General features: G+C 43.8%; 1 protein-coding gene across 1 annotated transcript in view; it reads right to left on the reverse strand.

Annotated features, from left to right (window-relative positions):
• Positions 1–14,469, reverse strand: part of MYO10 (myosin X) — a gene marked incomplete at both ends in the record, with an annotated part of 150,740 nt that extends 136,271 nt beyond the window's left edge. Inside the window, one exon of the mRNA XM_079533292.1 lies at positions 14,395–14,469. Coding sequence (XP_079389418.1) covers positions 14,395–14,469 — 75 coding nt within the window. The remainder of the gene's footprint in view (positions 1–14,394) is intronic.
• Positions 14,470–14,780: the final 311 nt, after the last annotated feature.

Here is a 14,780-nt window from a genome sequence, read left to right on the forward strand (position 1 = left end):
TTATGAATTACAGCAGTAATGCAGAAGAGTACTTTGGTATGCATTTAGCTGCAAGTGTAAGAGTAGCTCTATAAAAGTTATGAGTTCTTGAATCGTGGGCATTACTACTCAAATGTAATTTGTCCCAAGATCAGCAGTAATTACCTACTGAACCTTAGTCATTTTAATCAGCTACTGTTTGGTAAAGTTTTGAGGGTTCCCTGAGTCACCCAAAGCAAGCCTGGACTGTGTAAGAAGCCAAGTAACTTGTATCCAGCTAGAAGCCACAACAAAAGGGATTTGAGACCATGCTGAATATGAAGTACATTGAGACACATAAATCCATCTCTGAATTAGAGAAAAGTCACACATTCACCCAGAGATTATCAGCTATGCTGAATTGAGATCTCCTTTCTTCACTTAAACAGAGCAACAATTGAAGCTAAATCTTCAGAAAAAATACTACATACACATTCCGATACTATACAAGTCCAGACATCACATTTTATAAAACTAAACCCCAGCATTTTCTGTTACTGCTTATTTTGGGTTCATTAGCTGTAGCCATGATCTCATAACTTAGCTTTGGAGCACTGAAACCCTAGAAATCTGCTGCCCCTTTAAACCTACCAACATACACGCATGCAGTTCTCCAACTACTTCCTCCTCCTGCACAGCCAGCAGCACTACAGCAGCAGCTTGTTCGGGCACTGCCAACGGCTGCTGATAAGAGATGTGAGGCTCAGGGCAGGGAGCAGTTCACATGACTGCAATTCAGAAGAGACCTTTGTAGCAGCCCATGCTGCAGGAAGTTGCATGAGAGCTCTTCTGTAAGGTGGAGCTGAAGCAAGCAAGACATGCCAAGCTGAACTTCATTTGACTCAGGATATCCCTAAGTGCCACTGCATCTTCACAAGCACTTTTACTATTATATTCCAAAACAAGAACAGGTAACATGTACGTAATGAGAAGCGTGACAAACCCACAGACCTACTCAATGCTAAAGGAGGAAGAAGATATGACTGAAAAAGCATCAATGCTTGGTCAGTCAACAGACAAGAAGCCTAAGTCTGAAGATGAAAGCCCTAACTCCGCACCAGAGAAATCAAAGACTGGTTAATTATTATTTAGCTCTTCATGCAAGCCCGGAAGTTCCTCACTTAATTATGCTGAAACACAACTTAGGGCACAAGGCAGCTGATCCGTTGAATGAAGACTTACAAACTGAGAACATGACTTGTGGGAGCAGCACTGTATGTAGGGCAGGGGAAGAAATCAAGAGATCTGTACTGTGTAAGGTGCCCTGAGACATCCTCAGGAGGAGTTCAACACAAAATCCCAAGGACAAAACCTGCATCTCCTTGAAAGCAATTTCCAAACTGCTGGGGCCCAAGAACAGCCATCAGGGGGATCACTGCCTAACACATGGCAATCCTCCACCCCAGTGCTTCGGCGCACATCCCCAGAGAGCTGAAGGCAGGCAGGAACAAAACCAGCCGCAAGACAAGAGGTTGCAAAGCTGGTAGTATTTCTGCTGGGAACGCAAGCTACTAGAAATGAACTGATACATAAAATTCCTTCATCTATTTCATAGTGGAGCAAAATAGGCACTTAAGCAGGTATTCTTGAAAAGGACCAGTTTTCTTTGTGCAGAAAAAAAGAGAAGCTATTTTTAAAGCTATCTAGAAAAATGGCGTGACATAGCGTACCTCAGTTTTCACTATATGCTGCAGATGAAAAAATAGAACAACCTCTCTCTTATCCATTTGAAAGCCTAACAAGTAACTTGTTTTTACTTATTTATAGATACTAATGGTTACCACTTCTGAACTTATTTTTTCCTTCCCAATGAGTCACCTTTTCAGTAGGGAAACTAAGCTGTCAGCCACTAAGGTTCTTCCGTTATTTTTGCTCAGTACGCTTTTCGAGATGTCAGCAAACTTCCAGGGCTTCGAAAAATAAACAAAACAAATAAAAGTAAGGCTTCTTAATTGTTTCAGTCAACTCCAACTACAAAAAGTCAGAAAAAAAGGAGCACTTAAGCAAAGCAATTGCTTTTTTGTTTTTAAACAATCCTGACATAAGTCATTGTTACATAGTTTCTCCAAGTTATGCGGTCATTTCCACAACTGTGTCAAATCATTAACATAAACATAATAGATGAAAGCAAGTACATGCAAAATACAAACATGTTAGTTGACTAACATCAGCATTAGCAAAGAACAAGAGCATAAACATCATATTTTAGATCTGTTTGGGCAATGAGTAAAAGGTTCTATTTTTCTGCATACCTCTCCTCTACACTGGTACAAGAAAAGAACCACCAGCACAAAGCATTGCAGCTGGATTTCAATAAAATCAACAAGCCAAATAAATACACACATCCATAAAAGAAGAGACCATTTATAAAGCCACAGCTTTGACCTTATTAATGTAGACTTTTTTAAAGCACACAAAAGGACCATCCTAGCTTTCAGATATCATGAGACCTTTCCATAGGTGAAGATGCAAACAAGAAGGTTCCCAGTGATCAAAGGCCTCTGGCAAAACACTCACCATGCTGCAAAGAACTCTCAAAATTTCTCCCTCTTCTAACAACTGCAAATATTTGATTGAAAAATCAAACAAAACAAAAAAAAACACCACCAACAACTGCTCTTCTGAAGAGAGTAAGCAAGGATTAAACTCACTGCTTACAAGTAACTCTGTTACAGCATCTAGAACAAAGTTAAGGGAAAATACAATTGCAAATTACAATGAAAACAGTAAAACTTTCAGTGCCAATAAAACTAAAAGGAGTAATTTCTTGCTCCAGTACTGTTATCACTGATACAGCAGTACTAACACGCTAAAGTTGCAATTTTTAGAGCACTTAGGACATAGGTCTCATTGCAGCACTTTCTTGAGGATAACCTCACATCTCTCCAATAAGCCTCTGTAAAGCTATCCAAAAGCATGCCATCATTCAACACCACAAATAGAAGAAAAAGACTCTAAAGGACAATCCTAAGAAGCACAACTTCTCAAAAAAAATTTATACCATTGGAACCAGCTCTGCAGTGACTTTGACCCACTATGGCCACTCAGACTACATAAAGGGACTGCACACTTTTCAAAACCAAGCATTTGCAAGCTTGATAGATAAGCTTGATAGATAAGAATTTCAACAGGTAGCACATAAGCTCAAGAATTCGGAATTCATTATTACAGCTTGTATTTGTCAGTTCCAGAAGCAGCTGGAACACAGTAAGTCTCCAGTTACTATATGAATAAAAAGGATCCCCTGACTAACATTCTTCATTGAACACCACATGAAGAGCTCTAAGAAACAGGCTGTTGACAAAGGACCAAGCCCAAAAGGAATAATAGAATTGTAGAATGTCCTGGATTGAAAAGAACCACAATGACCATTTAGTTTCAACCCCCTGCTATGTGCAGGGTCACCAACCAATAGACTAGGCTGCCCAGAGCCACATCCAGCCTGGCCTTAAATGCCTCCAGGGATGGGGCATCCACAGCCTCGTTGGGCATCCTGTTCCAGTGTGTCACCACCCTCTGTGTGAAAAACTTCCTCCTGATATGTAACCTAAACCTCCCTGTCTCAGTTTAAAACCATTCCCCTTTGTCCTATCACTATCCACCCTCGCAAACAGCTGTACCCCCTTCTGTTTACATGCCCACTTCATGGGTGTTACTGGAAGGCCACAATGAGGTCTCCCCAGAGCCTTCTCTTCTTCCAGGCTAAACTAGCCCAGCTCTCTCAATCCTTCTTCATAGGAGAGGTGCTCCAGCTCTCTGATCATCTCAGTGGCCCTCTTCTGGACCTGTTCCAAGAGTTCCACCTCTTTCTTGTGCTGGGTGCCTCAGGCCTGGGAAAAATACATAGATCTGGGCATCACTTTCTGTCTTCCACCAGCTATGGACAGCATCACCTTAACTGCCTCATAGGAAGGCTTCCTTCTGACAAGGCTGTGACTACAAAGTAAAAGTTTAACACAAGCATTTAATTACACTGCAATTATGCTTATTCACAGGCTTTGTATAAAAGACTCAGGGAGTTCACTACTGCACCCAGGCTGGAGTCATTTAAAGTACTGAATCACCCAGGCAAAATGGTACACATTAACACCGAAATTAGGAAGAGAGGCTCTCAAAACTGCAAGAGAATTGCCCTTTTGCTGCAAATGCTATGCAGCTCTACGTCAAAATCCCATCTGCCATCTGCTCCAACTTTTCAGATTTGGCGTGAAAACTATTGGAAATCTAACTGCAAGGGTTGAAAGAGGGCTGCTGCACACATTATATTTCATAGCATAGATTTGCCGCGCTGAATAATTTGTTTATTCCTGAAAATAGATTACTAAATATCACATGGCAGAAGGCGACTCTCAGCGCTTAAACAACAAAGAGCTCACTTTATCAGATATTCGTTCTGGTATACTCTTTGAAAAGAAACAGGAAATGCCATCCTTCAAAGCCCCACTGTAAAAGCCACGCTGACTTTCTTCTGAGGAATATACGAGACTCAATCATTACACAGAGTAAACAAACCTATTCATTGTACTTATCACCAGAAAGCTGTAATAAGGAGATAAACTGAATTCCCGCAGCCACATCTATATTTAATAAGGGGAAGAGATCCAAAAAAGACCAACAAGACAAGAAGTCTGACCTACAGAATCCCCGTCTATTTCTTGTCCTGGCGTGAACCCCACAGCCCTGCCAATTTGGCTTCTTCCTGAAGCAAATAAAAATATAGCCTAACCAAGATACACAGTTCTTTTCTGAGCCACTGAAGTGGTCAAACTGAAGTGATCTCTTTATGTAGTCCTCTGCTACTGCTAACTGCACAGCTTTGTAGAACAAAGGAGTTTGGCTTTTCCTCAGGATAAACACGTCTGTAAGGAAAACAATCCTCTACCTCTCAACAAATGCATTTAGCTTCACCTGGGTAAACATTCTGATGACACGCTAAACAGCAGCAACTAAAATAGGACCAAATCATCTGTTTCTTTTAACACTGTAAACATTAATATATTTTGAAAACAAGGAATAAACTTCTTATATCTCCTAGTGCCAAGACCAGGGCCAATTTCTCTGAAGGCAAAGGGAAGGCATGAGAATCCTTCCAGATAAATTCTGAATTTCTGATATTGAGTTCAGGAAGAAAGAGCATTTACCTATAAATTGCACAACACAAAAAATGCAATATTGACAACAGTACCATTTTCAGAATCCAGCACTGCATCAACAGCTAAAAGAATGTTTTCTCCAAGTGCTGCAGAACTGATGGAGTTCTTTACAGCCTTCTGAAGGTGTGCAAGGCTCTGAAGGAAGATGACCTAGGGACTTCCAGTACTCACATCAATTACAACTTTCAAAAACACTCAGCTTTGTAATTCCAGCTGAAGTTAATGACAGCTTCAACTCAATCCCAGCATAAAGGCAGACAAGCCATAAGAAAAAGCCCTTGGGTAAACTTGTTTAGGGTGGGAATGCTCTATGCCCCCAAGGGAAAGCCAACAACCAAGCGTTTCTGCTGAGGCATGCGGCATCCCCTGCAAGGACATTCTCCAAAACAAAACAGAGAGAGCCTTATATTAACACACTGTCCTATCACCTATAATAAAGGATTATTAACAGTTTCCAGGAACATATAGGAAGAATCAACACTAACACATCAAAGTGCATGTAGCCTTTTATTTCCTGAGCCATCCAACACAATGATTTACCCTTTGCGTGCCATTACCAGGATCACCTGTGAAGACACAGCTCAGCTCCTGAGGCCTGCTGCTAAGCTTTCCCCTCTTCTTCTTCCTTCCGTTTGGGATATAACAGAACCAAAACCCAAATAATTTCACAGAACAATTGTATTTAAGAGAACTCTTCAATATTCATCTTTGCTCAGTATTTACTAAAAAATCTCTAGCAAGGCTCTCCAAAAGATCAGGATTACATACTTTCAAAAATACAGCCTGACACTACAAGCCTGGCAAAATTCGCCAGTAAAGCAGAGGAAGCATATGCAGCATATGTACGTATGTGCTTTATTTGCAGAAAAATGCATTGACATACAGCTACAGGAAGCTTATTCAATTCTGAAGTCCAGCAGGATACAGAATGGCACAGGATATCGACAAAGTTCATCCTCCTGGGTGCTTCCTTTCACTTGTCAATGTCACTAATCCCAGAAAGATTAATAGACACATGGATGCCCAGATTTGAGCTCTACTCCAAGATATTTCAATTTAGCCACTGGAGGAAAGGCCCCTGAGATGCATGAGAAATCCAACCTAAGATGTATTGCTCGTAATCCAAATTTTCACTGCAAGTTCACAAAAGTATAAAAATGACCATCACCTTTCAATTTTAAATACTTCCTTCCATCCAGAAGAGTAAACTGCCAAGTTTCCCTCAAAGTCTTAAAAGGGCTGGAGTGTTCTCTGTTTCGTTTTTTTTTTTTCCAATTGTTGAACATGGTTGCTTCTTCTTCGCACACAATAACTAAGCGCAGCGCCATTGGCTAAGAGTAATAACAAGATCTCATACAGAAACTGTGTTAAGCCACTCCATAGAAGAGTTTACTCAAAATGGAGATGTTAACAATATTGGTCAGTCAAACCACATACTGATTTCTGCCAGGTTTCAAATCCAAACCAAAATTAGTCTGTTACCAGTAAGCTGTTCAACAAGGAAAAACATGTACTAGCAAGTTCATCCAGCACCATTCGTATCCGAGATTTCAATGCAAAAAAAAAATAAAAAAAAAATCTAACTTTTCTGTCAAATGGAAAGGATTCCATGGGTTAGACTGAAAAACTTGTCACTTGGTCACAAAGGAAAATAACACCTGATCAGAGAGTACACCACATCAGGTGGTTAGTCCCTGGAGTAACACCCTATAGAGCAGCTGCAGGACATGCAATATCTACCTGATCTTTAAGGTTTTTTCCCAACCTGAGCAATTCTATGATTCTATCCAGCATAAGGCACCAAAAAGCAGCATAAGCTATACCTGAAGTACCATCCTGATTATGGACTTCGCAGAAATCAATCTAGGACTGGACAGGACATTCTGTCTCAACACCCTACTGCTTCTCCAATCTCTTCACTCCACCGTTTCATCTTTTTCTGTAGATACTTTTCCAACATACAGTGTTCTAATGACAAAGCAGTCATTTCTTCTTCAGCATGGATACAGTTTACTTTGTAAGACTGACCTGGAAAACAGCGAATACCAGTTCTTGTTCTGCATTCAAATTTTTAAAAGGACACATCTTTAAAAGTACAGAGTGTTTGAGCTACTTAGTAGTCTTCTAGCCAAAAGGATAATCCAATTAACTTTTCTTAGCAGGTTGGCTGTCCAAAACAGAGTTGCATTGCTGCATTACAATTAATATTACCAGTGGATAATGCTCAAGTTTCAGACCCTCACAAGCTATCTTAGGAAATCATAAGTAATGAAAAAATAAAAGAAAGCAATAAAGCAAAATCCAAAATACCCCAAAAGAAAACTTGTCCAGAACTGTTTCCCCAACACCTAGCCATCCTTTTTCAAGGCTCACTAGTAAATTAAGATGCCATGCAATAACAAACAGCAGGAAGATCAAGAGAAGAAGGAATGTATAAGTCATGACCCTCTCACACAAGCCTGAAGTTATAATCAGTCTAGCCGGTTCTGAGGTCACATCCCCAAGCTTGTAGCCACAATTAGTGACTTAAGGGTGGTAATTCTCTTTTTTCCCCCCTCAGCGTAAGTCTTAATTCCCAGTGACTTTTCACTGTTTGCACTTCACCAGAGCTCCACCCAAAGCTACATCTAACTCAGACCTCAGCTGGGAGATATGATTCACCAGGGGAAATACCAGTCTTGTGGCTGAAGGGGTTTGTGAGATCAAACTGCCCAGAGGACACATTTCCCAGCTCTCTGCAGAAGGATACATGGAATCAGACAGCTTGTATTTACTGCACTGTGCATGCAAAGCATGGAACTGCTCTTTCTGCCAGAGTGCACTGTAGGAGATAGTACCATTATCTTCCTAACCCAGCATCTGCACTGGACCTGCAATGACCCAAGAGATACCTAAAAACATTTCTGTTGCTGGATGGTACTTTCAGTTGATACCCCATATTCACTTCTGATATTAAAAGAAATAAAAATAAAAATAAAAATAAAAATAAAAATAAAAATAAAAATAAAAATAAAAATAAAAATAAAAATAAAAATAAAAATAAAAATAAAAATAAAAATAAAAATAAAAATAAAAATAAAAGGCATGCTGTTCACTTACCAGAGGCTGGTCTGATAAAGTGACACCACATCAATACACACAGAAATGCATATCTACATATAGGCACACAGCATTGAGGACCTACCAATTTTCCATGAGTAAAAGCTCAAAAATAGAATCATGAGAGACTCACACCAAGCTAAAAGCCAAGATTCGGCTAAAATCATCCCAGTGGTACAACTAAACCAGATTACAGTATAATTATTGATGAAAGGCCACAGTTTTTTCCTTCTATCCTTTGCAGTACGCTGGGACAAAGAAAGTACTGGGAGAAAGCAGGATTTCTCAGGTTACTCAAGGGAGCATTTAAACCACATAGAATCTGCACGAACTCCATCAGCACAACACAGAGCAAACCCAGACAACGAGCTATAGCTCTTCAACCATGCACTGAAGGAAGCTCTTCCTCTGGGCATCAAAGGAGGGGCATGTTGGTCTTCCAGATGATAAAATAACCTTGGTATTTACTGGTAAGACAATCCCATGGCACACACCAGTGATCATAAGGATTTCACTCGGAGAAGCAAACCTTGCCTGGATTTCATACACACACAGCCAGGAGTACACATGCCAGATCTTCACCAGAGCCTTGGCCATATTTGGTCTCCTGTGGCTGCCTGGAGACTGGAGGACCCCAGAAAACCTCCAGCAGCCCTTACTGGGAGCAGGCTGACTGGCCCAGAGGTAGACACTGATGGAGTTGGTCCCTTATGACCAAGGGCAGCTTTTGAAGAAGTACACAGCCTGCCTGCTTCTACACGGCAAAATGAAAACCTGAAAATTGCATCCAGGTGCAAAGCAACTGCAGCTGTAGTGTTTTCCCTGCTTAAAAACAACAACAGAAATCCTAAGTGAAAATATATTTAAGAAGGAAAATCTGAGCAAAACTGTTCACACATGACATACTATCAAGAATACAGACTATATTAAGATTAATTCTGGAAAAGAAAAAAAAAAAAAAATGCAACTGTTTTCATTAGGTATCACCAGAAGGTAAAAAACTGTACACAGAAGCAAGCATAATTTTTGTAGTGGTGAGGTTTTCACAGCCCTCCTGTCGCTGAGGTCAGACTGAACATAAAAGAAAAAAAAAACAAAAAAAAAAAAAAAACAAAAAAAAACTGAGCTATTTCTGCACAACATAAAGCCTCTATATTGCTAATTCCAACAGCTATGCTTTATAGCTTTAAGAGAATTCTTGTGTCATTTTACAATGTTCATGGTGCCAGCGGGGCTGCTAGGCTCCAGCCCAGTTATGATTATACTTCAGTTGTACAAATACATCTTATGAAAGGCACATGAGAAATTATGTAGCAAGCAGTGGAAATGATGGGCTACCAATACACCAAACATGATTTCCTGACTTACAGGAACAAACCCACCAAAAAATTGTTTTTTTTTTTTTCTAACCCAAAGTAGCCCTGAGCCGTCTTGAAATGATGAATTCTGCTCAAAACAGAATGTTCTCCAATCAACATAAAAATAATTGCTGGCTAAACAATTATCAGCTTTAAACTTTAAGAAACAACAAATAAATAAAAGAAGTACTTACGCCTCAGAAACTTCTGAAAAGTGGCCAACATAGCAGCCAAAAAAAAGCACAACTCTTTGGCGAGGCTATGGCACTCAAGCCCTTCAGAAACCTAAGCTTGATGTCATCGCATGAAGGATGGTGGCTCTTCCCCATTGGACCCAGGAAAAGTTCCCTTCAGGGTGCTTATCTAGAGTGAGAGCTTTCAGCCCTGGCAGGTACTACCTGACAGCTCCCTGAAGTTAAGCTCAAAGCCTCAGAAGGTATTTCTATCCCATATCCTTCCCACTGGGGGAGGTCTAACGCTTGCTCCTTCAGGACATACGCTGGGAACACCCCTCCCCACCAAAAGAGGGTATTTATCAGACACTTTCAGCTGTGGAAAGCACACCTTAAGGAAGCCACTCTGAAAAGGCTTGAGTCCAAAGGAGGCCACAAAGATGGGGAGAGTGCCGAAGCATCTATCTCACAGAGAGACTGAAGGAGCTGGGTTGTTCAGCCTGGAGAAGGCTCCAGGGAGGCCTCACAGTGGTCTTCCAGTACTTGAAGGGAGCTTTTAAACAGAAAGGGGAACAACTTTTTACATAATCTAATTGTAATAGGACAATGATAGGACAAGGAGAAACAGTTTTAAACTGAAAGAGGAAAGATTTAGGTTAGATGTTAGGATGCCCATAGAAGCTGTGATACCCCATCCATGGAGATGCTCAAGGCCAGGCTGGATGGGGCCCTGGGCAGCCTGACCGGATGAGTGGCAGCCCTGCCCACGGCACAGACGAGGCTGGCTGGGCTTGAGGTCCCTTCCAACCAAAACCGTTCTGTGATTCTAAGATTTTATGAACTCAAAAATCCAGCAGTATCATTAGAAATAAAAACAAACCTGTGCACAACATGAGAGAAACATCAGCAGGATCTCTATGATGATGATGCTTTTAAAACCTTGTACTTCTAGGATCCAGAAAGAAGGCAGGAGACAGAACTTTTCTCCCCCCCCACTCTTTCAGCTTTGATAAATAACAGGAAAAAAACCTGTCTTCTAAGCTCAGCAGCAATGACATGAACCAATTCCTGCAGTCTGCACACTGGTGCTGGCAGCCCTAAGGAGTCAATCCCCATAACCAGGCCAGTGACCACAGCTCAGTGGGACATGCTGTACACGCAGAGCAAAGCAGCTCCCCCATGAGAAGAGGGCCTGCTCAACTTCTCCATCCACTTTCCCGGCGTGGGAACTTCAGCTGCTGAAAAGGCAGTTTGAACTTCCATCTTTTCTGTATGAAATTTCCTTGTGTTGCTTCTCATCTTGTGATGCATTTCCTCCTTCCTTCATGCCACACATCCCCTATTAGCAGGGATACACTTTCCAATGAAGACAGAAGCCCAACTTCTACTTTAAGACAGCAACCTGGTTGTTTATCAAACATACAAGATCTGTTTGCTCAGGCTGTTTTGAGCAATGCATCCAAATGGCTCTACTGCACACATCCACATTTTCAGTATTGTCATTCACTAGGGATCTCATTTTTAACACTTCAGACATGAAAATAAGACTCTAAATACACTGAAAAAGTTCAGATTCCAACATGTATCTCCTTTCAAACACCAAAAGCTTGCACAGATCAGTCAGCAGCCCAAGATATTTTTAAGTAATCTCTCAAAAAACTTCTCTTCTGAATTTAAAATGCAATTTTATGAAGTCATTTTATATCTTCCAGCAATAAAAGCATTTTGGAAGCTACATTCCCAGGCTGACTTACTGAGCCATAATCTTTACTGAGAGCAATTTTTAACTTTTACATTTTTGCTTGTTTGGCCGGCTGAGTTAGAGAACTGGTGTGGAGATGTACATCAAGGTTCACCTGGAGATAGAGCACCACTTGTCACCCAGTAAGACTAAAAGCCAGAGATAGGAACTAGTAATGGGTAGAAATGGGATAGCAAGATTCATAAGCAAAGGTTGCTGTGCTGTGGATGGTGTCAGCTGAGCAGCATGAGCTGGGAGCTGCCTTACCACTTATTTACTGCAGCAAGTACCAACAGGAATGCTTTCTCTACAACTCACACATACATATGCTCAAGCAAGGTCTTATGCAATCTTCCAACTTTGTTCCAGTGAGCATCATAACACACAATAAGTAGGTACAACCAGCACTTAGCTATGGAAAAATACAGAGGAAAAAAAAAAAAAGATACGTGCAGGTTTTTCCCTGGAACACCTGCTAGTTGTTTGCATGCAACAGCCACACTCGACTCCTATCTCCAGTGCACTGAGCAGAGCTCCCTGGTAACACCAAGCAACACTCCCTGCTAAGTGTCGGGTTAATTCTCTTTAAGACCTTTTCACTTGGCAGCTTCTCACCAAACAGGCAATTGTATCAGCAGACATATGTCACTGTCAAGCAAGAGCAGACCAGCCCCAATACCTGCTCCTCTCATCCAGTTTCCTCTTCCTTGCGAGCACCAGAACCTATTTTAATTAGGACAATAATTCTCTCAGATAAGTCAGTAAATATTTTCATAAAGAGCAGCTGCAGGATGTCAGCCTCGCACAAACTCAACCAGCAGCCAGCAGCTCAGCCCAGCCTCTCCAACACCAGTTGTTCTGTGGTAGCTGGGTCAGGCCCAGTGCATTTCTGCCACTGTGCGTTATATTCTCCATGTGCAATTTCCATATGCGAGGGAAGGAAAATGTTTATACTCCTGGGTGGGGCTCTGGATGCAGATTAAAGTCAAGGTGCTATATTTACTGATCTTTTAAAGTAATATCAACACCTTGAAAGGGAGCAAAAGTTCTTAAGAAAGATCAAAGTTTGCATGCGGCAGCCACAGATTAACATAAATATATGCTGAAATACCAACACAGCCCAGCAAAACTTACTTGCTTTTTGCTGCGGGCAAGTAATTTTGGCTCACAGGGGAGGCAAAGCCATTAGCTCCCTTCTTCATCTTTATGTAGGGCATGCTACCATACCTTGTGTCAGAGCGAATGACTCCCCAGATTAATTCTGCAGGGCTCAGCTAATGCCGGCACACTGCTCATGGCTTGCAAGCTTTGAAAGGTGAGGGCTGCATCCTCCACGGGTTAAAAAGCCATTATTGCTTAACTCCGGCTTCTTGAAAGTTAATCCTGCATTTCTTCCCTCTTATTGCACCTGACAGAACTTTTGTTGTCAGACAAATGAAGAGCTAACAAGCAGCAAGGTGTACGGGTTGCTTTTATGTGACTAATTGCCATTCTGGTAAACAGATCGCTTCTCTTTAGTTTTTTCTTGTGGGACTATAGAAATGCAGAGAGCACTAGGCAGCTGCTCCACGAGGGCAAAGGAGAGTTCTGCAGCTTAATCGCTATCCCGGTGAGCAGATGCCTAGCATGCATTTAAAATGTTGACAGCAGGATTGCTTCGTTGAGGGATGTCATTAAAACACCTGCACACCATCCACCGGCAGTCCCAGCTCGGCTGCAGGCTGTGCCAGTGATCCACAAGCACTGCACGCATGTGGACACAGCCACACTTGTACCCAATGCCTTACACTTACAAGGCAGGCTGCTGCAGTTAGTTAAGCACTACCACATAAAACAGCCAGCTCAGGCAGCGAAGAGCCAAGCTTCTGCTTGTAGTGTTTGCTAAGAGCAAGCAGCAGTGTGCCTTTGATTCCGTTTCCTCACCTGGCATAACAAAATTGTGAAGATCACAGAACTACAGAATCACAGAATAGCTTCGGTTGGAAGGGACCTCTAACCCAGCCAGCCCCAACCCTGTGCCGTGGGCAGGGCTGCAACCCACTGGGTCACAGGGCACAACTGTCCAACCTGGTTGTGAGCATCCCCAGGGATGGGGCCCCACAGCTTTTATGGGCAGCTGTGCCAGCACCTCACTGTCCTCTGAGTAAAGAATTTCTGCCTAAAATCTAACCTAAGTCTCCCCTCTTTTAATTTAAAGCCATTAAAGTTGCACGAGGTAACTGCAAAGTTCCAGCTACTTCCAAGACCGAACTGCCGCTCCTTTGTGCTTTGTATCGGAAGATTTTACATCTACTTAATACCACGCACCCAACAAACGGCCCTCAAGCACAGGCAGCTTGACACCAGCCCTCTCCTGCAGCTCCGCCACCTCAGGGCTCCCACGCCCAGCGTCGAGTAGAAGCAGCGCTCTGCCCACCTCTCGTTGGGCACCGAGTCGAGGCACGACGATCCCCCGGTGCCGGACCGGGAGGCGGCGCTGGGCCGCCCGGGCGCTCCCACCGCTCCTCCACCGCCTCCGTTCCGGCGTGGCTCAGGCAGCCCGCCACCGGATTATATTCTCCAAAAGCATTTCATTTTCGGTCAGAGCCCACTAAAACTTGCTGCTCAAACTCCCCCACCCCTGGGGCCACAGCTGCCCGCAGCTCGCAGCCGTGCCCGCCGGCTCCCCACGTAGCGCCGCGCGCTCCTCTGCGCTGCCCCCCGGCCCAGGGGCTCACAAAGCGGGGTCTCGGGGCCTCTCAGCGCCGAGCCCCGGGAGCGGAGCGCCCCGGCCGAGGGCACCCCGCAGGACATCCCGTCCCGCCGAGCCTCCCCGCTCCGTGCGGGAGGCGCACCGCCCGCCCCACGCTCACCTCCGCCAAGAAGTTGTCCATGGTGCCCCCCGGGCCGCCCGCGGAGCGCAGCGCCGGGACTCCGTCGCGCACCATGTGCCGGGCCCGGCCCGGCGCCACCGAGCCGCCCTCCGCCGCCTCAGCCGCTGCGCCGCTCCATCGCGTCCGAGCCCGGCGGCAGCCCGCAGCCTTTGTCCGCCCACCCCTTCGCGCCTGGAGGAGGAGGAGGAAGCAGCAGCTCCAACAACGCGCTCCAGCCCCGCGCCCGGGGCCGCCTCGTCCCGAACCGACGGGGCAGGGAAACGGGCAGAGGCGGGGCCGGGGCCGAGCCCCGCCCGCAACTCGGGCAGCGACCCCCAGAGCGCAGCCCCGGGCTGGCGCGGAGTCACGAATCGCTCTGTTCGATC

The sequence above is a fragment of the Tetrao urogallus genome, assembly GCF_951394365.1.
Source record: "Tetrao urogallus genome assembly, chromosome: 3".
Taxonomy (NCBI): Eukaryota; Metazoa; Chordata; class Aves; order Galliformes; family Phasianidae; genus Tetrao; species Tetrao urogallus.